Below are 25,832 nucleotides of genomic sequence, written 5' to 3'. Positions count from 1 at the left end.
TAAGGGGATTTTATTTGATTTTATTTTTATTTAAGGGGATTTTAATGGCTGCCAAGAAAATGTCTACTATTCAACAGGAGATTTCCTATGTTCATCCCATTGGTTAAAAATATGATCAATAATCAGATAGTGAATATAAACAAAGTCAGGAAGATTTTGCTATAAAATGTGAACACTAAGTAGGCTCCTTATAACTTTTGCATTCTATAGCTGTCTTTTTAAGCAATCTTTCTTCTTATTTATAGCTGTTTTAGCCTTTCTAGAACTATTGTTTATTCCTATGGCACTAGATCCAGAAGGTCAGGAACCAAGATCAAGTTAAAAGAGTTTTCCTCAACACTCTTGGCATGAATGCATCACCCCCAGACTCACTGGACAGCTAATGTTTTTCCTGGACCATTTTATCAACCCTAAAATTCTTCTCTGGTTGCTGGAACCTCCTTAGGCTTTTCAGTTGGTTAAAACTATGGTTCTCAACCCTTACTGTGCATCAGAGTCACCTGATGAGCTTTAAGAAAACACAGGCATACTGCTTCCACAGACTTCTGATAAACTTGGTCTGTGAGCAGACCCAAATTAAGTGGTTTCTAAAAGATGCTCAGGTAGCTCTGATGTGCAACAAAAGGGTGAAGAACACTTCATTAGAGATCTTTCCAGCCTGTTTTCACAGAGCCCAAATGTAAGGATTTTGAGGTGTCTTCAGGAGATTTAAGTAATAACATCATACTATATACATAAAATTGTATCAAAGTATCTGGAAAGAGTTTATCCTCTTAATATCTGAGATTCTAAGCCCAGCAAAAGCATAGGATATTATTAAAAAATTATCTCATTAATAATTGGATTTTCTAGACCATCAACAAATGCTTGATTGTGTATAAACTGTCATGGGTTCTAATCCTAACAGATATCCTTTTAAAGCACCTGTTTGAACAAACTCTGCCGCTGGCCCTTTAAATGGGATGGAGTTTTAATTTTCTAAAAGTAGTGATGCAGTTGGAATGCAAGAAATGCACATTTGCTGCCTATGTTCCATTCTAGTAAACCATCTCCTGAATTTACTATGTTGATCTCTTGGTTGTGTAGTTATTGAGAGAAGTCTCCAAATACCATTAGGATTGACCAGTAGCCTTGTTTATAAAGGTTCATTAGAGGGAGTTAATATCACATAATCCTCCAATAAGGAAAAACAATGCTGTTTCTACTTTCTCATGAATCTGTTAAGAATTGACTTGTTAAAAACTAGAACTGTGGTTGTAAACTAGAAATGTCAAAAAGTTCACCCAGAAAGCTGTTTCAGCTATCTCCTGAGTAGAGACTCTAAATTTGTGTTTGGTTATAATGGAATAGCTGAAAAGCTATACAGCTCAACTCCAGACAAGGCTGAAGATGATTCTATCTGCAAATTGATATAAACAAGCTGTGTTAGTGTCATTGTCTCTAGTGTGTTCATCATGTCTATCTATAGCATCATACTGAATCAGGTACCGCCTGGCCAAAGGTCATGGGTTACACATAGCAATTCAAATACTTTATTTTTGAGACAGCTGAATTACTCCCTGACCTGACTTTAGTGAGTGGGAGGATCATCTTCATCTTTATGCCTTCCTGCCCTTTCTAAAAATAGTAGGGCCTTTAACAAGGAGATATTTTAAGCAGCTCATATTCACTTGTCTCATCGTGAGAAGCTTATTTTGGCCACTTGCATGTGTCAGATTTGCATGCGTGCATAGTTTGACTTTCAGAGCCCAGGCCATGCTCCCACACCACTTCTATAAGAAACTCGCAAACCTAGAGATCCTGGGATTACTAGCTGAGAGTTAGTGGGTAAACATAAGTGATGCGAAGACACTTTTTAGGAATGTGAATATGCCTGCAAAACCATCCATTTCAGATATTTGCACATCAGTCCTCAGCTTTTCGGATCTGTTTTTATAAAACCTGGCTGTGACCTCACTTCAGAGACCTCAATGATCTTGCTGCTTTTAGCAAATATTTATAGAAGCCACTGCCAGCCTGTGGATAAGGAAAACTAATGAGAAACTGCCATCCAAAATCTGAACAGCAAAAACAAAACCAAGCAAAACCAAAAAATCCAAAACCAAATCAAAAAAGAACAGCTCAGACAATCCATGCTCACAAGAAGACGCGTAGAAAAATACCAAGATGTAACTTTGATTTGCTAACTGGATTTATCAGTCACATGACTGGCATGCAGTGGCTACTTTGTATTTTTCTCCTTTGAAAAACAAGTGCAAATCTATGTTTTTCTGCACAACTGGGACCAAAAAACTATGAGTGTGAGAAAACACAGACTGTAAAAGCAAGATGGAATTTAAGCAGGTAAAGCCTGTTCCACAGTCATGTCATTCCAGTACAGTTGTCCGTGGTACTCGTGTTTGCACCTCTAAGAAATTTCCATTTTTTCGCATCAAAAAATCCAGATACGAAGCTGAAGCTGCTTTCTTCGCCAACCTGAAGCTGTCTGATTTCAACATCATTGACACCCTTGGAGTCGGAGGTTTCGGACGAGTAGAACTGGTAGGTGATTGTTCTTTGAACGCTTTTGAAAGGCTCTCTCTTCCTTTTTAACTTTTTCTGCCATAATGAGATTTCTCCCTTTTCTTCTCTCTCATCTTTAACTAGTGTTGTTCCTAAACTGGTGCCAAATAATTTCATATCAACATTTCGGAGTTTGCAAAGTGGGCTATATTATGTAGTCGATAAATTAAAAATAAAATAAATACTAATTGACATTTTAGAAAACTACCTAATAGTCAATGAAAGACAAACACATTTGCTGAATGAGGGGTCACAAAGTGCTTTTACCCAGCTCATACTTTATGATCTTTATTTGCTTCCACAGGTCTAAACAGTGCTCACTGATTTAATTATGTGCCCTGTCTATACTCACAATAATTAAAATATAAATTTAAATACATAAAAAGAGAAATGAGATAATACATATATAATGATATATCTACAATTAATGATCCTTACTACAACTTTTTTAAAAATTAAGAAAATGGTGGTACAGTAGTAATTCTGTGATGCTGTAGTTACAAGCACCTATTTAGTTTATAGTGCCTATATTAGGCACTATAATTAAGTAAATGTGCCTAATATTTAACCATATTAGATACTATGGTTTTAATATTTTATATTATGTATTTTATACACATACAGCTGTTTTTGTGAAGATAATGAAGAAGGGATTTTGCTACAAGTCTATACATTAAACACATTGCATGCATGTAATATAAGACAAAAGCATGTTCTATCATGCTTTTATTTAAAATATAAATTTAAAAAGTGACATACATACTGCAACAAAAATTGGGGGAAAAATGTATTCTACTGACTGTATGGCTGCATTGCAGCACAGCGTGAAACAAGCCCTATTCGAGTGCTGAGATTCATTTCCACTTCTCTGCCTGAAAGTGGAGGAGCCTGATATCAGACACCAGTACAGTGTGTCAGGAACTCCTCGAGACCATGTGCACTGGAGTAAACAGTTACTGTTGCCACCTGGGGGCCAGAGAAATCCCCTTCCATAAGAGTATATTTGACCCGGTGCTATTTTTGATATTTGTGCATTTGAATAGCAATTGGGACTTCTGACTTTGACGGGTTTGAAAAAGATGTTATTTACTTAAATATTACAAAGAAGGGTTAGAGCCGTAATGTGTTTCAACAGAGTTTGCATTACATGTCCCTTAACACTGGTTGGAAGTATCATAGGAGTACTACATCTGATGTGACCTCTGACTTCACTGTGTGCCTCTGAGGATCGAAGCATTTTTAGTTAAAGAAGTAAAAATCAAGTAAAGGCCTAGAAGAACCTCCTGCTTTTCTGAGTCCTGCCGATTAATGTAGTCTTAGATTTATTTCTGAAAAAATTTAATTTTGTGGTAACTGTTCATATAGTGGATGAAGATTTATTAACAGTTTTATACCTAAATAGCTTTGCACAGGGTGGGGTGGGATGAGGGATGTTGGTATGTATGAACAGGACAAGAGAAGAGCTCTTTGCCCTGAAGCATGTATTGTCTGGTGTGTTTATTGACGTAGGTGTATGTTTCTAAACCCTGCTCTGAATGAAGCAGTGGAAAAGACAGAATTGCTTAGAGACTGATTTTGGGACTATTTTAGTTTCCTAAATATTTTTTAAGCTCTATGGACAATAAAATTGCTGTTTTAGGTGACAAAAAAAAATCAACATTACAACTTTGTGGACTCTTAGAGGTCTGAGAACTTCAAGTTGGGAACCTTCAAGTTACCAGTGAGACATTTTATGAAATACAGCAGAGGAATTTTCTTAGGATTTTTGAAATATTGATAATTGCTCACAGATACCAAGACCACTTCAAGCAGAACAATTAAATGCCAAGCTGATAATGTAAAAATTTTAGAAAATTTCCTTAAAAGTTTATGAGGAGGCATAAGCAACTAGTGACAGAATTAGGGAGGGTTCAATGTAGATATTCAAAAAGTAATACAGCTGAAATAGAAAATATATGTGTGTGTATGTGTTTTGTGGTTGCATGTTTGAGTATATACATATCTATGCATAATGTCCATCCCAGGAGAGATAGTCAAAGGTAGTTCAGCATAAGTTTCCTCTCTTGGATATTATATTTTACTTTTACACAGACGTTTATAGACTTATGTAAACCATGACCTCAAGAATGAATATATGTTAAAGGTATAGCCCAGTTTGCAAAAACTTTAGATACATTGATGGGTAATAAATCCATAGTGGATCATTAGGTACATTAGAGGAAGAGAGACATGTCCTTAACCTCTGAGGTGAGGTTTTCTTGTGAAATCTTGCATTTCTCCAAACTCACCATGGGATAATCAGAATACCCGCATTTTCCTCACTATTCAGTGTGGACCAGCCATTTAACTGATCACTATTCCCCTAGAATCCAATGCTCCCAGTTCTTACCACTTACTAACTGCCTGATAATTACTGGGTATAAACAAAAGTCCTTTGTGGTTGTTAATTTTTACATACATTCAATGATTCTAGAATTGGGAGTCTGGCCTCAACACTTTGGCTGTCGTTACACATACGGTTGTCATAGCACATAGTGAGTCACCACGACGACAGTGGTGGCCTGTGTTCACCACCAGTGTACCCACACTGTTGCCAGTTAGGGGGAGGGTCTGGGCACAGACTACTTCTGTTGTGACTACAGAATTTTTCAATTCATGCAATGTAATTTTATCAATATTGCAGAGTGCTATTTTAAGCCATAGGACATTCACATGGACTCCTTTCACATATGTGTACGCAGCACTGAGCATGTTAATACCAAGTATGTAATACTGATACCTTGAACCTGCCAGTCCTTAGTTCAGCAGTAATGTTTTTGACATAAATGGTTCTGCAAAAAACACCAGAAGTTCTACTTTAGTTTTATAATAGTATTTTAAATAAATGTTTTCCAGGAGTGGATTATAAGATGATAAATTCTTGAAATGAGTATGAAGAATTAAGAATTTGAATTTTTGAACCCATGTCCTGTTAGAACTAAGGAGTATAGTTTTATTATCGTTTTCATCATTTAACATACAGCTATGTTCGTGCTATGTTGCATAATGATATATCCCTCAAAGACTTCTTAGCATTTCTTAAGTTTTACCATTTAGGTCAATGTAAGTGAATTTAGATGCAAAAGTATTTTTCAACCAGGAGTATTGCTAAATAGTTTATTGCCAATTTCTAGAGATGTGAACATAATTCTGGTACAAACTTAGGGATTTGTTCAATGATGAGATCAGAAACTTAAAGTAAACATATTATATAAATGGAAATTCTGCTTTTAAGCTATTTAGTCTATTTCATAATACATTTAGCATAACTGGTTTTAACTAGCTTAATATCAGATACATCCTGTTCATAACCATTACCTTTGAAGTCATTATTACTGCTTTCTTTTCTGTTTTCTGGCATATACCATATTTTCTGCCCATGTTTTTTTATTTTGAATAGAATTTCTAATTCACTCAGTGCTACCTGTTTACAGCATATGTTTCAGAAAGCCACATTTTGTTTATAATAACATTCTCAGCAAAGTAACTCAGTTTTCATTTTATATATGATTTACTAATTAAAGACATCTAGGTAAACCTCTTCATATCTAAGATATGACTGTAAAATACAAAGATTAATTTTATGAATCACAAGGAAAAATTAGTCTCATTGCATTATGGTCACATTCCTAATTTACTCTACTTTTGCTCTTGTCAGAGAGCAGCTGGCTTTTTAGAATAGATTTGCAAAACTCAAACTTTTTAACCTGACCAGTACTGTGTAGTGGTTGTTTTAAATAGTAGATGTTAAATCTATTTATCCAGCAACTCACTACTCTCTATAAAAGTACAATATACTTGGATAAGATATAGGAACAAAGAATGGAAGACATAATTATAAAATGAAACCACTGCAAGATAATTTATTAATAAACTGATTTTAATGATAATTTTTAATAAATGGATATTTCTTCCTAACTAAAATGATTGAGCCTTTCATTTGAACCCTGCTCTATACTTTCAAATTGCTTTCACACCCAGTACACAATTTTGCCTGGAGAACTGTCCTGAGAGGAGAACATGGGACACGATCTATATTTCATAGGAAAAAAGCCAAGAATAAAACATATACATGACCTAGGAACATGCAGCCATTGAAAGAGCTGTTGTTATTGCTCAGAAGTCCTGATTTTTTAACTAAGAGTTTTTCCTATTACCTGGCTTCTAAAAATATGTAAATTCCTATCACCACCACCAACATCCACCACCATGAAATCAAACAAATGTTATTTCATTATCACAGGTACACCTTTGTTGTAAAAAAATCTTATAGAATTTAAGAACCTAAATTAGACATAAACCCAGTATAAATACTATGATTATGTTATTCATCTTTTCTTCTATCAAACCTTCAGAGGCTTTTCCTTCCCTGAATCTTTGCTGCTCTTATTGCCTATGGAACAAAAAATCAGTATAATGTGACAGTTAAGAGCTAGAGCACTGAACTTAGACTTTGTGGATCCAGATCTTACCAGCTATGTATGCTTAGTCATTTACTTATGCCTTCTGAGACTCAGTTTCCTCATCTGTAAAATGATATGGCTAACAACAGGGTGTGTGTTTCACAGTGCTGCAAAGACTGTATGAGTTAAATCCCCCAAAATGGTACCTCACATGTCATAGGTCAGTAGGAATTGTCAATGTTGACATAATAATTATTAATATTAAAATATGCTAATGTAGCTATCTTTATTAATAATTTTCAGCTATCACGAAAGAAAAGGAGGGGAATGGAATACTTATATTCTTTTTCTTCCCATTGCTAGGCTAAGCTCTGAGAATACAAGCATCCGCCCAGTGTAAGGAAGAACCTGAGGTCTTCAAACCACTAAAGCTCCTCACTTTCTGATCTGTCACGAGTAGAGATGAGAAACAATTTTCAATTTTCCTCACACTGAACCTTTGTGTACCTCAAATAATCTGCTCTTACTTATCCATTTCTCTTGTAAATTATAAAGCCCACCTCTTAACCTCTCAATGGGAAACTACTTTCAGTGCAGACTGCTGAATCATATCCAGTTTCTACGCAGCCCTCTAAAATCTCTCATTCCTTCTGGGCTGCATTCCCACAGTCAGATTGCCCAGAGGGGGCAATATGCAGGTTGCGGGAAGCATGCCACACTCAGTCATTTGTGTCACAGGGGCTGTGTGTTGTAGATACAGGCATCCACTGAGTGCCCATTGCATTTTTGCCAGCTTCCTTGGAACTGTCCATCACAGGCAAGCAGGCCCAGAGGGCTATGAAAACCGACGGAAAAAAAAAGATAGAGCCTAAGAGATGATTAAGCAAGAAATTAAGTGATAAACCCTTTGCTCAATCAACAAGAGTTTTGTTTCATGATTATGAAAGGTGGACAGCTTAACTCCAAAGGGAAACCCCATGTAAGATGAAAACGTTTCAAGAGCTTCTTCCTGCCAAGCCACAGGACAGTGAAACAGAATAGCTCAGGGATCTCTGGGCAGCATTGCCCTATGTGCTCCGAGGTGACTTCCACTGAAGAGGGTGCCTGGGGAGACCCTGCTGCCTGGAGGCTGTGTCCTCTGTAACCAAAGTGAGTAAGGACTCAGCACTGGTTGAAAACTCAAAGTTTGCCTCAATTTAACACAGCCTTTTCTCTACTGGGTTTATTATTAAATATGCCACCCCCAGTTTATGTTTACTCTTAAAAGAAAACTGACACAAATTATTAACCGTAATAAATGGTATTGATTTCTAAACAAATACATCATTTAAATAGCTAATGAAAATCCAATCCAATAAATGGTAATTGGGCATAATAAGTGTAGTCACAAAAAAATAAATGGAACTCCTACAATATCTAACCACATGACAGTTTCTAGGTAGAAATCACAGACAGTAAAGTCAACCTCTACTTTGACATATGCCAATGTAATGTAAGATATGCCTTCATTAATCTTGGTACAGTACAATATATTTTTCTTTTGTACACTTTTATTTGTAAACATTTAATTACTTGTTGACAAATAGAACTCTTTTTTACACACCTTTTGAAATTATAAGAATTTTATATACTAGCTATCTGCTAAAATGAGTATTTTTCATTAAAAGTGCTTGGAGTCAGTGGCCTTCAGTAAAGTAAAATGTTAACAGTTCCTCCTCCAAACTTGCGTGTTATTCTAGAAAGATTGATGTAAACCCAGAAGTCACTAGACATGTCTTTCCAAGGCTTATGATAACTTGCATTAAAGCACGTCAAGAGTTAGCATTTGATCATATGTACCTTTTTGTTTTCTGTAATAATTTGATTTTTTTACCCAAGTGAATTTATAGACTCATCACATTCTGCAACAATTTAATTATTAAGAAATTCCCTGTTTTTTGCCAGATAGTAGAAACATCAGATATGATTCCTGCCCTCAAGGATTGTCTGTCTTCTCTAAAGAAGAAGATAGAATCAACATATATGAAAAATAGCAAATGACATTAATTAGTATTATGTCAAGTTCTAAATTATGCAGATGAATTCTTGGCATTCCATAGGAGAGAGGGCATTTGGAGACGGTAGAATAAAGAAGGCCCTGAGAAGACACAGGGCTCCAGCCAGGGTTGAGAGAATAGGTTAGGATTTAAGTAAACAGATGGGGAAAGGCCATTCCAGGAAAGGATTACAACACAAAAGGCCACATGTTGTCACAGGACGCCAAAGCAGGTGGCCTGACCAGAGTAGAACTTGTGTGGTGGCGCAGTGAGAAATAGCATTAGATAGCAATTGCGAGAGTATAACTATTATATTCTTAAAGGAGATTAGACTTTAAGGTATTAGGTATTTGGGAACATTAGGTATTTTGGGACATTAGGTCAAGGGGTGAAAGCGTATAAACACAGATTCAGCCCTAAACTTCCACCCACGAGATAAAAGAATGCACTGTCAGGTGACTTGACAGGCTATTTTTAGGTGGCACTGCTCTCAGAGGAAAACATCATCACTTCTCTTCTGAATAAGGTAGTTTACTTTGTGCCAAGATGTATTCCACATCCCTGAGAATTTTATGTAAACGCTTTCAAAGAGAGATTCCTTCCATGAGAAGGAAAAACAGCCCCCTTGCGTATGTCAGTAATGTTGAACTGACCATGTGCTTTTAAATAGAATGACTTTGCTTTCTGGACATAAATATAGAAAATATCTTTCTATATGTCTCAAGGTGGCTCACCAAGTATATACATTTAATTTATTACTACTTCATACTCTGTTCCTCATATTACTATTCTCCATTGCCATTGACATTAACCACATAGTATTAGCTTGAACATCGAACTATGAGATCAGGAGGTTTTTGTGGGCCAGATAGCTTGGCTCGTAGTCCCATTTCCAGCCATATGCAAAAACCTGTTAATATGTGTTGAACTGGTTTAACTATTGTACATTTGAAATACATTTATATTTGTACAGACTCTTGTGAAAATTCTGAATTATAAAGACAGCAAGGAAGAAAAAGTATTTTTTTAATATCAGAAAGGGTAAAGTTTCAGTATAGGATATATTATCACATTAAGATCTGACTGTGAGCCATTTGGTTAAAATTATTCCAGTATGTAACAGTTTTTAAAAAAAAACATGAAGTTATTTACACCCTACATCTCAAAAGTATGGCTAGAAGGCAAATCCTTTTATGAGTTAATAGGATTACCTCTAAGAGTTGAGTTTTGCAATTTGTGACCCTATCTTTCATGCAACACATTTTAAACCTTCGCAGTCAATAAATGAAAGAAATTGAAATGTCAGCTTATAATACTCAACTCCATCCATGTGAAGTTTTAGATTATAATTGTGCTTTGTTAGAGTAAGTTGAATTATATGAAATATTCAAGCCATCAAATTAGAAATGTGTAAGAAAGTTTTAAAACTGTTTAATGTAGCATTTTCAAATGTATAAGATTATTCATAGAAGTAAAATCTTGGATAGGAAAAATAAGTGATTATTTGATTAAGGAAAATAATTTAAAGTGTATTTCAGGTAATGCAATATAAATATCAATTTTAATAATCACTACAAAATGAAATAATATTTGTTTAATACAGGTGCTGTGGGAAAGGGAAATGGTATGTTTAAACTGCACTTTTCAGTGAACACAGTGAGTCATTGTTGGTAGCCTTTTGAGTCAACATGAATGATTTGCTAATTTCTCATTAAGGGAGATCACAAGTGTTTTTAGATTTGCAAGTGACTTCATGTTATAAGGAAAAATAGAAAGGTGTAAAGATTTTTTCCTGATCTTTCTCAAAACTGAAAGCTAAATATCCTTCGAAAAAAATTAAAAACTACTTCCACTATAAAAATAGCTGTACTTATTTTTTGAGAAATTTGAATTTAATAATATAGACATTTCTAATATTTCTTGTCACTAGCTGTAGAACTAAATTTTAAGTCTGAAGGCAATTTATAAAGCAAATGAGCTTTTCAATATTTTTGCTGAGGGGCTGAGGTAAAGGTGGGAGAAAAGCAAGGATAAAAAGAAGAGAACAGAAAAAAAAGGAAGACTAGACATAATTAAAATAAGCTACGTTTTTATGTTCCTTTGTTCTATAAATTGTATACCATATATCTTAGTGGTTATTAATAAAATAAGATTTATACATAAAGTCTTTGCCATAGTATTTCACAACAGCGCCATACCTTTTATGTGTTGTGGCTGAGAAGCTTCCCAGATCTGACATCTCTGTTAAACTCAGAGTCCGTCCTTCGCATTGTGTGTCACTGGACACATGTCCCACAGGCTATGACACGATCCCCAGGCTCGCTTCCCTTGTGTGTCCTATGGGACAAACCAGATGCTGTGTTATTCTTGTTTAGACATGGACCAAGGAAAAGAAAATGTGTGATGTTCATGTGCAGGGGACATGGACAGTGAACTTGTGGGCAATTAGTGAGAGAGGAGATTTTAACAACTAATTGAAAACAGGAGTTTTTCTAAAACTATAGTGATGCTTGCCTAAAATTTATAGTACCACTACACAGGATAAAGTAATTCTCATATAAGAATTAGCAATTTTTTAGTTATAAAATGTTGAGGAATGCACTTTAAGGCTAATTTGTAGAAGAGGAGCTTTCTGTGCACTTGAAAAATTTTGTTTTCTTTCATGAATATAGTCAGCTCCACTTAAGTTGGTTGTAATAATAAATTTAAAAACATACTTGTGAATTTTATGGTAAAATACTATTTACATGTACCCATCTTAATTAGCATCCCCGCATATCTTAGAAGTCGTAGTAGTAATGATAATAATTCTTGTGTAGCACTTTTAAATTTTCAAAGTATTTTCACATACAATATCTATGTATATAAGATATGGTGATTTTATTACCATTTTATAACAAAAAATATGAGGACTGAGAAAATTACATAAACTTGTATATGATTGCAGTATGTACATTATTAAAATATTAAAAGGCATTTCCTAACAGATATCTATTATTTTGACTAGATAATTTTAAAGAATTTTGTGGTAATTATATACATTTTGCTTAAATTGACCCATGATCCTGTTTTTCTTTTTTGGATGTGAGCACATTTTTTAATTTAGAACTTTGCATATGTAACAAGTAGATAAGTAATTGTGAAAAAAGAGATAAATTTGTTCATAAAAATGTTAATAGAGTACCGGTACAATAGAAATACAGGCTTGCTCTAGCTGGTGTGGCTCAGTGGATCGAGTGCCAGCCTGTGAATCAAAGGTTCACTGTTTCAGTTCCCAGTCAGGGCACATGCCTGGGTTGTGGGCCAGGTCCCCAGTAGGGAGCACATGAGAGACAACCATGTATTGAAGTTTCTCTCCCTCTCTCTTTCCCTCCCTTCCCCTGTCTAAAATAAATAAATCTTAAAAAAAAAGAAATAAATATAGTCTTGACTAATTGAGGATTTTTTATTAAAGGGGTAGAGATAAGCATAGAAGGAAATGCTTTTCTAACATTTAATTCCTTAAAATGTACTGGTAAATTAAAAATATACCTCACAATCAATAAAGACAAGAACTAGAAAATGTCAATGTATTTCTTGGTATTTTCCTCTTTTAAAAAATTTCTTTAAAAGCTTTGCTGAGATATAATTATTTTAAAAATTTTTTATTAAATTTATTGATGTGACATTGGTTATTAGGATCATATAGGTTTCAAGTGTACATTTCCATGATACTAGATCCGTACATTGGATCGTGTGCCCACGATCCAAAGTCAAACCATCTCCCAACACCATATATTATCTCCCAACACCATATATTAGGCCCCTGTACCCACTCCCTCTCTGCCTACCCCCTTCCCTCTGGTAACCACCACACTGCTGTATGTACCTATGAGTTTCAGTTTTATATCCCACATATGAGTAAAATTATATGGCTCCTAGCTTTTTCTGACTTATTCCACTTAGCATAATATTCTTAAAGTCTATTTGTGTTGTCACAAATGGCAGTATTTCATCTTTTCTTAGGGTTGAGCAGTATTCCATTGTGTACATGCACTACATCTTCTTTATCCAATCCTCTATCAAAGGACGCTTTGGCTGGCTCCATGGCTTGGCCACTGCTGCAATAAACACAGGGGTGAATATATCTTTGTGAATAAATGTTTTTGAGTTTTTCAGGTAGATACCTAGGAGAGGGATGCTGGGTCATATGGTTACTCTGTTTTAATTTTTTGAGGAACTGCCAGACTGTTTTCTACCAGCAGTAAATGAGGGTTTCCTTTCCTTCACAACCTCTCCAACACTTGTTATTGTTGATAATAGCCATTCTAACAGGTGTGACATGATGTCTCATTTGGTTTTGACTTGCATTTCCCTAATAGATAGTAAAGTTGAAAATCTTTTCATATATGTCCTGCCATTTGTATGTCTTCTTGGGAGAAGTGACTCTTCAGGTCCTCTGCCCATTTTTAATTGAATAGTTTGTTTGGTGTTGTGTTTTATGAGTTCTTTATATATTTTGGATATTAACCTTCTGTTGGAGCTGTTGTTTGCAAATATCATCTCCCATTCTGCTGCTTGGCTTTTTGTTTTGTTGGTTGTTTCTTTTGCTGTGCAGAAGCTTTTTTAGTTTGATATAGTCCCATTCATATATTTTTGCCCTTACTTTCCTCACCTTTGGGGTCAAATTCATAAAATGTTCTTTACAATCAAAGTTCATAAGACAAGTACCTATGTTTTCTTCTATGTAATTTATTATTTCAGATCTTAGTTTTAGGTCTTTTATCTATTTTGAATTAATTTTTGAACATGGGCAAAAACTACCCAGCACCATTTATTGAAAAGGCTTTCTTTTCTCCATTGTATGTTTTTGGCTCCACTGTCAAAAACTATCTGCCCACATACATGTGGTTTTAATTTCTAGGATCTCAATTCTGTTCCATTGATCTGTGTGTGTATTTTTCTGCCAATACCATGCTGCTTTGGTTATCATAGTTCCATAGTATAATTTGAAGTCAGATAGTATGATACCTCCAGCTTCATTCTTTTTTTCTCAGGATTGCTTTGGCTATTCAGGGTCTTTTGTAGTTCCATACAAATCTGATAATTTTTTTGTTTTCCTTAAAATATGATATTGAGATTTTGTTGGGTATTGTACTAAATCTGTACATTGCTTTGGGTAATATGGCCATGTTAACTATGTTGATTCTTCTAATCCGTGAACATGAATATCTTTCCATTTTGTTGTGGCATATCCATTTAATAATTCTTTGTAGTTTTCAGTACATAGGTCTTTCACATCCTTTATTAAGTTTATTCCTTTGTATTTTATTCTTTTGATTACAATTATAAAAGTAATTGTTTTTTTTTTTATTTCTTTTCTGAAGTTTGGTTGTTAGTATATGGGGAAGCAGTGGATTTTTGTACATTGATTTTGTATCCTGAAACTTTACTGTATTTGTTTATTGTTTCTAATAGTTTTTTGGTGAGGTCTTTAAAGTTTTTTTGTGTACAGAATCATCATCAGCAAAAAATGACACTTTTACTTCTTCATTCTCAATTTAGATGCCTTTTCTTTTTTTCTCTTGCCTTATTGCTCTGGCTAGGACTTCCAGAATTATGTTGAATAAGAGTAGGGAGAGGGGGCATCTTTGCCTTTTTCCTAATCTTAGACAAAAAGCTTTCTTTTCACTTTTTCACCATCGAGTTGTGATATTGGCTGATGGTTTGTCATATATGGCCTTTATTATGTTGAGGTACTTTCCTTAAATACCTATTTTGCTGAGTGTTTTAGTAATAAATGGATGTTGTATCTTATCAAGTGCTTTTTTCTGCATCTGTTAACATCATACATTTTTATACTTTCTTTTATTAATATTGTGTACTACATTGATCACTTTGTATATGGTGAACCATACTTATGCCCCCGTGAGGTGTAATTTATATACCATAACATTGTACAGCTATCACTGCAACCCAGTTTTAGAACATTTCTCTCTCTCCAGTAATAACCATTGTGCTTATTTGCAAAGACTTTCCATTCCCACCCCAACGTCAGGCAACTATTAACTTATTTTTTATCCCTAAAGATTAACCCTTTCAGGTTCATACTTTCTTATGCTAAAATTTGCTTTATGCTAAATGTTTTTATTTTCTACATGAATAATTTTAAATCTAGTTCCATATGGTTTCAGGGGGGTTAATGTACAGCTACTTCATGCCTTTTTCTTGAATACTGTGATAATTTTATGGCTACCTTATACCTTGCTTCTGCTGTGTTCCTGTAGTCAGCTACTACAGAACTGAACTGATTAAGCTGTTTCCTGAACACAGAGTTTGAGGCTATTATCTAATAGGACCATAAAGAATTTTCTGGCAAAAGAAGAATATTGGAAAATGATGGAGGCAAAACAACCTAGAGCTTATACATGAGTAGAAAATCTGATAGCTTATTGGTTTACTTGTCTGTGAAAGTTTTATTATGAGCCTTTTGCCTAATTCTGTGAATCTGGTTAAGAACTAAACCAGAGTAGAGAGAAGCACACTCCAGAAATTTGGGATAGCAAATCTGATAGTTGAGCATTCTTAAATGATCTTTAGTCAGCAGCTTGTCAGGAGATGTTTCATAAATATGGTACTTGGATTTTCAGATACCTTCAGCATAACCAATTATCTTTGTTGAGTTAGCTCACACCAGTGGTCCCCAGCCCTCTGACTTTTCTGGGAGGATCTTGGGTCCCGTGAGTCTGTGGCATTCCAGTTTAAAATGGAAGTAGACATTCTAAGTGTTATGCACTAAGGAACAAGTGAGGTACTTACAGAGTTAAACAGTGGTTCTAGCTCTAGGGCTGTCTCCACTCAAGCAAAGATAAAACAGAAGCCCTTAATAGATAGGCTATACATTTTGTGAACTTTTTGTAATCAGTACTTACTACATTGGCAATCAATAAGACTGACTCCCAGTGACCTCTGAATTTCTACCTACCTTCCATTGGCAACAGACATCTGCCACCCACCAGCTGTTATCACAACCTTTCTCACCTCCCACCCCTGTTAACCCTCACCTCCCTTGGCTTCTCCTTGTTGGATTCATGCACTAAGATGCCCAGATCTCTGATAACACACTGAGGTCTCCAAAAATGCCTCAAAAAATGACAGCGAGCATTTGGCTGGTTTCTCAAACCACATGTCTAGCATGAATGAAGCTTAAAGGTAATAAATAATCCATGGTTCAGCTTTTCTCACAGTCTGTGAGTTAGCCAGTTCCATTAAATTCTCATTTGTAAAGCATCAGTCACTGTGCTTTTAATTTGTTTTTTATTCAGTTGATGGCCAACAGCAAATAATGGAAATAGAATGGGCCAACAAGACCTGAACACAAACACAATTGTACCACTTGACAGTTCTGTGGGCTGAAGCAAGATGTTAACCTATCTGGTAATCCTCAATTTGCTCCTCTGAGAAATGGGATAATAATTGTATCTTCAAAGGGTTCCCAGTAAGATTAAGTAAGAAAATTCATCTACCACACTCCTTGTGACACCTAATAGGAGCATTATTAATGTTAGCTATTGCTGTCATTGATTATGAAGTGTTTGTGAAAACAAAACAAAACTTCCTTTTGCTGTTAAAAGTCGACTTTGGGACTAAATGGAATAATGTTTATGGATGTGCCCAGCAGTTCATGTTTAATGAAGGTTTCTTTCCCTACTTCTCTCTGACTTTCTCTTGATGGCTTCATTTATTTCCCTAAATTCTTCCTAATAGAAAGTTTAAAGTTACTTAAGAAATAGCAAAGTAGGTAAAATTTTCAACCTAAAATCCTAGCTAGAGTGAAATAAATGAAACATATGGGTATAGTTACATAACAGCAACAAGCCGGTTATAACAAAAATGATAAATACACTTGGAATCATAGAATTTACCACATAGAGGGGAACTAGAGTTATGAAGGCTAAAGTCTAAAGAAATGGCCATAGTCCCAAGAGCTAACTGGCCCCAAGAGCTAGTTGGCAGCCAAGTGGACATTATTTTAGAGATGATTTTATTAATCTAATAGCTGCTGTAATTGAGAATATCACATTTTAGCCATTCAAGAAAAAAACACAGTTAAAATATAAAGATAAAAATTGAAAATTCAGTCCTGGCTGGCATAGTTCAGTGGATTGAGCGTGGGCTGTGAACCAAAGGATCACTGGGTTCAATTCCCAGTCAGGGCACATGCCTGGGTTGGGGGCCAGGTCCCCAGTGGGGGCCATATAAGAGGCAACCACACATTGAAGTTTCTCTCTCTCTCTCCCTTCCTTCCCCTCTCTAAAAATAAATAAATAAAATCTTTAAAAAAATTGAAAATTCAGGGCTGAATCACATAGATATTTGGTCAAGTATGTTTCCTGTATAGCATTACAACACAGAAATATTTTCTTCCCTTTTATGCATTATTACAGGTCCTTTTGGAAAGAAGAAATAGATCAAATACTACATTGCTTGTTTTCATGGCTTCCCTGGTTTTTCTCCTGTTAAGCTCAGAGATACATAATGTGGAGTTTACATGCTTAGGAGCTCAGCTCTGTTATGGCTTTGTCAGTGATAAATCATCATGGTTTATTTCATTCTTTCTTTGATTCACTTAATCAACAAATATTTCATGAGCATTTACTATGTCTGGCACAGTAAACAGAAAAAAACCCCACCAACCTTGGGTTGTTCCCAGTCACATGTGAGGAGACAAATACTAAACAAGTAATCAAGAAAATATTTAGTGTGTTAGCTTGTGATAAGAGGTATAGAGAACACTAAAAAAGGGAGAAGTGAGTGGTTCCCCTTTTATATGGACTGTTGTGAGGAGAGACTCTCTGATTAGGAAACATTTGTGCAAAGAACTCAGAAACTGAGAGGGTGACGTCTGGGAGTACCTGTGAGAGAACATTCATGCAGAAGAACAGCACAAGCCAACAGTCGGAGGCAAGGGCTTGCTTGGTGCACTCTAGGAACAGCAAGGTGGCCGTGGTGACCCCAACAGAGTGCGTAAGTGGGCAGTGAGGCTCATGGGTAGCTGGGCTCCAGATGATATGGGACCTTGTAGGCCTTTGAGATAGCTTTGTCTTTACCGTGAGTGAGATGGAAGCCACTGGAGGGTTTGGAGCAAAGGAGTGACATGATCTGGCTTTGTTTTAAAGAGAAGAGAGATCATCAGTGAATGCTCACTTGGTCGCTCCTCCTCATCCGAGGTCACAATAACTCCATAAGAGACAGAGAGACCTTAACTGAAGTCAAGATTTAAGTCCAGACGGGTGACTGTGAAGGCTGACTTATTTCCTCCCACCCCATGCACAGTACGAACGTGTACTGTCAGAGCCAGAGAGAATGTTTTTACATCAGCTGTGTGAACTATGCAAGAGTCTGCAGTCACTTAAGGGTCAAGAGGAATATGATTTGTTTTGTTTTTACTCTAAATTTGAGTAACACAGCTCATTTTTCATGCCATCTTTCCTATCTGTTCAAATTTCTGAGAAGCAGGTTTTCACATTTTGTGTTTTATTATGAACTACAGCTGAATTCATTTGTATCACTAATGTAAAATGACTAATCTGTCATTTTAAAGGGTTTCACAGCTGGAGTGCCTGCGGCTTCGGGCATTTTCAGCTATCCATTCTGCCCCTCTAACCTGCCATACAGATTCACAAATGCTGGCAGCAAACTGGGGCCCATTTATTTGAAGTGTCCTCATGTTCTCTTCTAAGGAACTTGCCACATTAATGTCCTCACCCTCTCAGATTGAATGCAGTCTGTACGTGTACAAGGCACTTAAGAACTTCGCTCTCCCTGCAGATAAGGCATAAACAATCCACAACTAAAGAGGGGATGGAGACTTCAGATGAAAAGCAGAAACAGCGTGTCATGTTATTTCCTCAAGGCTTTTATTATTTCTGAATAATGTGGGCTATTGGGCATTATCTTGAGGAGTCTATTGTGGAGAGCACTAGATAATAACTCTTTAATATTGCTATTAAGTCATTAGTTCTATCATCTCTCTCTTTTTTCATTTTAAGTCCCCTTGTTGAAATGTTTTGTACAACAATAAACACAGGCCAGCAGCCTGTGTGAGGACTCCAGAGCCCCCGGGGGCCATGCGGGGCTGGGAGTGAGGCCTGGAGGCCTAAGGGATATCCGGGCACAAGTTTGGGTCCCTCAATCAGCACCCCGAGGGCTGTGGTACAAGAGGATTACAGCTGCCATGCATATCTGAGAAGGAAAAAAAGTTTTCAAAATATCTTGAAAAACATCTTGTTTATACTTATTTTCTTCTCCTTTACCTTCTTCTTTTTCTTCTCCTTCTCCTTCTTCCTCTTCTTCTTTTTCCTGTCTTCTTCTTGTAACTGGAGGGATGGGAAAACTGGGAGGTTAAAGGAGACAAAATAAAAGGCTGTACTTTTGCCATCTCAGCAGAGACTGTGGCCTGCTACAGAATCTTACAACTTTAGAAATGTTTGTGGACCAGGACTACAGAGGAAGAGCATAGGCCCATAGGATTCTTCCTTTGCCACACTCACTTGAAGTAAAATTAGAGAAGAAATTAAATTTTATTTCTATGATCGAAGGAGAAAAACTATCAGATATATTCATACACGTTATATGAAATGAAATAATGAAATGACAATCAAGTACATTTTGCTTCTTCTAATTCAAGGGGGCACAAAATTATTCAGGAATCCAGTTAAAATTCATCTCATCTAGTGGAATGATGCTGGACAATAGTTGTGAGCCCTGGATTTTAAACCCAGTTCCAGCAAGGATTTGTTGTGGTGGTTGGGGTGTCACTTAAGTGCCCCGTGCCCCTGTAGAGCTGGGGGTGAGAGTGTACTCTGTTATACTGACTGTATGGGCATTATCCTACTTACTCCCTTCTGCCCTTCTCCAAGGTCCAGTTGAAAAGTGAAGAATCCAAAACCTTTGCGATGAAGATTCTCAAGAAACGCCACATTGTGGATACAAGACAACAGGAGCACATCCGCTCAGAGAAGCAGATCATGCAGGGGGCTCATTCCGACTTCATAGTGAGGTAAAGACCCGGGGCCCCAAGTCCAGGTGCAAATCAGCCACATAGTCCTCTGCCACTGATACTCACCACACACAGTTCATTCACACACACAGGCGTTTTAAATCTGATTTTTAAAAAATTTGTTTGAATGAGAGAAAAAAAGATTTGATTTTTTACCTTCTTTTTGTTTAAAGACAATCAGATTCTAGGAAAAGAACATGATCTTTTTCCCAAAATATCCCAAAGATATCTGGGATAAGAACACGATATTCCAAAGGGGATATCGGGGTGTCTAACACTTCATTTTTATCTTCTCAGTTTCTCCAAAACTCTATATAGACCTCCAGAGCTTGAAAAACAAAAATGTGAAAAATCAAACTCTTTAACCTTTAAGTATTTGAATATTTTTTAAAAAATTTGAAAAATGAAATAGCTATTCCAGCTCAGTATTTTTGGAGCATTAAGATGAAAATAATGGGGAATATATTTAAATGCAGAAGAAGCTTTTCTAGTTAACTTGCCTGTGGCATTTGCTGAAGATAGGATATAATAGGAACATTAAGTGAATAGCACACAAATTTCATATATCTGTATTTGCAAAATGGTACCTACTTTATATCTGTCTACACTATGTGTTTATAACCATTAAATATTGCTCAAAAGTCCATGTTTCAAATTTCAACCAAATTGAGGCTGGAGGAATCCCAAGGAGCCCTCTTTGTCCGTCGTCACCGGGACTAATGAATCTCGGAGGAGAGACTGGTGCCCACCGTGTGTGTGTCTTAGTCGTGAGCCATCGCCTCCTTTTCCCTGTTTGTAGTTCCGATCTATCTCACCTTTTTAACACAATCTCAAGATTGGCAAACCAAGGATAAGACTCTAGTCATGACACTAAAAAATTTACACGCTTTTGAAAGACAATAATGTTTATAACTTTTGTTTTCTTGTTTGCAATTCACAGACTGTACAGAACATTTAAGGACAGCAAATATTTGTATATGTTGATGGAAGCTTGCCTAGGTGGAGAGCTCTGGACCATTCTCAGGGATCGGTAGGAGTTTTAAGAAATTTCTATCATGTCTTTAAAAATGCAGTTGACTGTGATGGTCTGTAAGAAGAGATCATTATTATAAAGTATAAAGATAATATTTACATGTCAACATGTGCTGTGTTTCAAAATGCAACATAAATATGGGGCACAACCTACTGTACACATGATCACTATGAATAAGAAACTCGCCATGTTTCAGATTTGTAACTAATGATACAGGATTAGTCCACAATAAAAGCACCACCTAGGGAGGTATATATAAAGACCTTAGTTTAACTGAATTCTGATGACTCTGACAACTGTATACCTAGAATTCATTTCATTTCTGTAACGTGAAGAGAAGGAGTTACTGTGTAGTTGCCATCTGGATTAACTATCAGTTTAATTGCTCCATTCTTCTCCAGATGGGCAGCCTACCTTTCCTGGCACTGAGAATTTTTGCCAAAGTAACTTCTTCCTCTGCCTACTCTTTGGTTCACAATTAGTGAAAGTTTTCAGCCATTCCTTTCAGGCATTAGGTGATCCTAGCTGGGGAAAAATGAATCCACTCATAAGCAGTATTTCATATAAATATGTAAAGCACAGGTGGCAAACACAAGGCCCACAGGCTGAATCCAGCCCTCCACCTTGTTTTACCTGACCCCGCACCTTGTTTCTGCTCGGCAGCAGTGCCAAGCTCTCGCTTACCTCTTAAGGAGTAGCTACATTTATGCAGTACTAAAATTACATTCGGCCCTTTGAAGGCAACCGTGAGGCTGATGTGGTCCCTGGTGAAAATGAGTTTGGTGCCCCTGAATTGTAAACAATTTAATTTAGAGTTACTTTTTTTGTCACTTCAGGGAAAGTAAAGTTGGTCTATTTTGTGCCTGTTTTTTATTTATTCAAAATTCATTTTCTATCTCATATTTATGCAATTAACAAAAAATCTCTTTTTAAAATATATTCTATAAAATGTCTCAGGAGAGTATTACCAACCCTAAATGTTTACTTAAAAGAAAGACCACAATTTTCTTTTCCTGTGAATGATCTTCTGATCATTTCCTATTAATGATCTAATAACATCCAAGAATCATCCTTGTTCCTTTGAACATTCCGCTTTAGATATCTCTTTTTCTCTCTTTGTTAGGTGTTACCCCTCATGCTCTTTCTAAAACTTCACTATAATCAGCCTTTATGTTCACAGAAAGCCATGTTATTTTTTTGACAGCTTGTTACTTTATAGGTATTCTAGAACAGAATAAGTGGTTCTGTACAAGCTATTGATTTAAAGTCTCATTCCTAATTGTGTTTTTATGGTGCCTTAGTTAAGATAAATCAGCATACAAGAGAACGCATCATTTTGACATTGCAGGACAGGGTTAAAAACTGTACTAAGTTACTATATCATGATGGATTATTACATTATTATTGTTAGTTAACTTCTGAATACAGATTATGTGCCAGGCATTTTAACAGAGGCTGGGGGTACAAGGAGAAACAGAAGAGGTCCCAGTTCTCAAACGTACAGACTCTTGCACAAACTTACTATTCTCATTTGTGAGTTAATGTCTGGTTTATCCTAATATGGTTCTATTCTATATTATTTTGACCAGACCTTTCAATCCACTGACTTATTTGAAATCTCTACTTTGTTCTAATTAGGAGATTTACAGGTAGAAGTAAACACAAAAGCAATAATAAGCCACATAAAGAAAGGAACAGCTATTTCAAACTTCTATTAGCTTCTTTAACTAGACAACAACAACATAAACATAGATCTAAAGTCCACTCGTGAGGCATCAATCTTGCATAGGCATCCAATTCCAACTTATTTTTGAAAGAAAATATTGTTTCTACTTTTCCCTATTTAACTGGAGTTTGCATTTTGTTGGTTCATAACTGCCGGCCAAGGCTTCAGAGGGAGATGGATGGTGATCTGTCAGGGCAGCTAAGGGTTGCTATTGAGAAGCAGCTTGTCTTGGGAGCAGTACGTGGAAGCAAAATATCCATGGATGGCCCTCTCTCTACCTCCACCAGGCTGATTTTTGAGTCTTTTCTTTCTCCTCCCTTTTATCCTCCTTTGGGCTCACAGCTGCCAAGCACCCCCTCCAATGTACGTCATGTTCCCGGAAGAGTCATGACCTAGAGAAATAGTAGCTACCTGACTCCTTAAAGATGCAGGAGGGCAGAGGTCTCAACATTAAAATCAATGAAATGATTATATATAAAATCCCCTCAGAATAATTTTCTTCAGCCAACTTTCTTTCATATGTATATAACCTTATTGGTTCATTCTAAGACTTTTGTTCTCATTCTTAAGGGATTGCCAAGGGAAAGCATAGATTTGGACATCCAGGCTCCAATTAATATTAGTGCCACTGACTAACTTTCTCACTGTTTAAATTGAGGCTGAAAATCCTAAAGGTTAATTATTAGAAAAAAAAAATGCCAAGAAAAGAAGAAGTAATTATGGTATTAGTTACAGTATATATGAAAATGTCCTGAGTCAAAACAAACCATATTGTTCAATTCATTCAATTTTCTTGTGTCCCAGGGGGAAAAAGGCAATAAGAGAGAAGTTATTCTGAGAGTATAAGGGAAATATATTTGGGTTAATTTTAAGAGAGCCTTCTGTGACCTTATTCTTTTTTTTATCCTTTTTTAATTAATGTTCAAATACAGAACACAGTTGTCTCCATTTTCCCACCACCACTCTCCCCTGCCCCACCCCCAACTCCCACCCTCAGTCCTAACCCCTTTGGCTTTGTCTATGTGTCGTTTATACATGTTCTTTGACAACCCTTCCCCTTCTTTCCCCATTATTTCCCGCCCTCCCCCACTCCCCACCGAGAGCGCCTTCAGTGACCTTATTCTTCACTGACAGGCGGCATTGGCCCCAGGCCCAGGGGTGCAGCTCAGGCAGCCTCTCTCCGAGAGCAGCAGTCACTGTCCTCTCACCCAGGAGCTGTGCGGACCACTTCCTGTTTCTCCCTGTCTTCTCATCAGCATAGGAAAGAAACACAGCAGTTTTTGTGATCAAGAATTAAAGTGATATCATATATATGAACAAGATAGACTTTTTTTTACTTTGAAATATGAACTATAGCAATGATGTATTAATTATTGCAATTACTTTACTATTTCCTCTGATTCTCAGACTGTCTGTGACAGTGGACTAGCCTTTGTGCAGGAGCTGCTTTAGTGAGGCTCTGGGGCCAGCCTCGTCTGCCCTTTGGGTTTGTCATTTGTGGAGCTGGTTAGGTGGTGCTCTGGTGTGGTCTGAAGCTCGCCATCTGGTGTGTTGTTTCTGGAGTTTCTTCAGAGGGTACCTGGTGCAGCCCAAAGTCAGCTGCCATGTGTGCCCATCATGGGGCCACCCAGTGGAAGCTACAGAGTGATCTATGGTTGGTTGCTTCTTGTGCTGGGCGGGGAGGCACTTGGGTAAAATGATGCTGAGAACTGAGGCCAGCTGCTACTAGTACTGGGCTTGGGTTCCTTTGGTGGGCACCATGATGTGGGCTGAAGTCAGCCCTTTATTATGCCAGGTTTATGGCCACTTAGTTGAAGCTATGTTCTAGGCCAGCAGTGGCCAGAGCTTATGCCAAGCTTGGGTCCACCTGATGGGAGGTACAGTGCAAAGTGAGACTGGTCACTTCTTGTGCAAGGTTTGGGAGCACTTAGCAAGAAGTAAAAGGCATGCAGAGTATGGCTGCTGCTTGTTTAGGGTTGTGGGCCTTTGGAAGATTTTAGGAAAGTCTGCAGCATAAGTCGAAGCAGATTACTTGTGTGGGGGAGCTGCTGGAATGGGTGCAGCCAGACATGTGATTTGGGTGTTACAGGGTCTCTGGATGGAGAGAATGGTGTTATCCAGGTTAATGGAGAACTTAGGTTTGGCATGTTCCTGTGCCTGCCAGCATTTTAGTCCCCAGAGATAGTCACCCCAACCCCTGTTCCTCTAGCCCTTACCCTGAAGCCAAGCAATTCAGTTCTTCCCCTTATGGCCCTGGCACTCTGACCTGCTGTCTGGGTACCAGAGCCCAAAGCTAGCAAGTCTGTGAATGAGGCAATCCATGCGTGGCCCCTAAAGAGAAACACCTGGGACTCCAGAGGCTCTCAGGCTCACTCAGAAGGAAGGCAATCCACACTGGTTTTCACAGCCAGATGTTTTGAGGACTCTTCTTTCCAACACTGGTGCCTGGGGATGGGGAACTGGTTATGGGGCTGGGCCTCCTGCCTCCTCAGGAGGAACCTGCACAGCCAAGATACTCCTCCCGATCTCCACCTGTGGGTATGGTACCTGCCCTTTCTATGTCTCCACTCCTCCTACAGTCTTGACGTGGCTGCTTCTTGATACCCTTAGTTATGGGACTTGTGTTCAGCTAGTATTTAGGTGGTTCACAATGATGGTTGTTCTATAATTTAATTGTAATTTTGACGTGGTCATGGGAGGAGGTGAGCACAGCATTTTCCTGCTCCCCATCTTGACCAGAAGTCATATGGAGGCTGATTATTTACATTCCATCTTAAAAGGCCTAATAATAGATGATATAGGTTGAAAGTATTTCAAGGAAATGAGTCTGTTGTCAAAATAATTTACTCCCTCCCAAACTTTACAAAGGGCAAGGTACCTGCACAAGTGGCAAGGTACTTTACGTTTATGCTCTCATTAATAATTGTTACTGCTCAGTAAAAGGAGAAAACTTATCTTTCTGTAAGAGATGCCCTGTCTTTGTTACATATAT

The 25,832-nt window shown here is 37.1% G+C and overlaps 1 protein-coding gene across 4 annotated transcripts in view; it reads left to right on the top strand.

The window, feature by feature from the left end:
* Window positions 1-25,832, top strand: part of PRKG1 (protein kinase cGMP-dependent 1) — a 1,179,828-nt gene that overhangs the window by 1,131,341 nt on the left and 22,655 nt on the right. For 3 of the 4 annotated variants that reach the window (XM_045853740.1, XM_045853739.1, XM_045853741.1), the window contains 3 exons: window positions 2,445-2,541; window positions 19,942-20,081; window positions 21,022-21,111. In XM_045853740.1, the coding sequence (XP_045709696.1) occupies window positions 2,445-2,541; window positions 19,942-20,081; window positions 21,022-21,111 (327 nt within the window). Of the gene's footprint in view, window positions 1-1,819; window positions 2,344-2,444; window positions 2,542-19,941; window positions 20,082-21,021; window positions 21,112-25,832 lie in introns of those variants that run through there. The other variant, XM_045853742.1, reaches the window with a different exon arrangement.

The sequence above is a fragment of the Phyllostomus hastatus genome, unplaced genomic scaffold (assembly GCF_019186645.2).
Source record: "Phyllostomus hastatus isolate PE091 unplaced genomic scaffold, TTU_PhHast_1.1 phas_scaffold_1066, whole genome shotgun sequence".
NCBI lineage: Eukaryota > Metazoa > Chordata > Mammalia > Chiroptera > Phyllostomidae > Phyllostomus > Phyllostomus hastatus.
The sequence above is the reverse complement of the archived record's forward strand: the minus strand, read 5'-3'. Positions and strand labels throughout refer to the sequence as shown.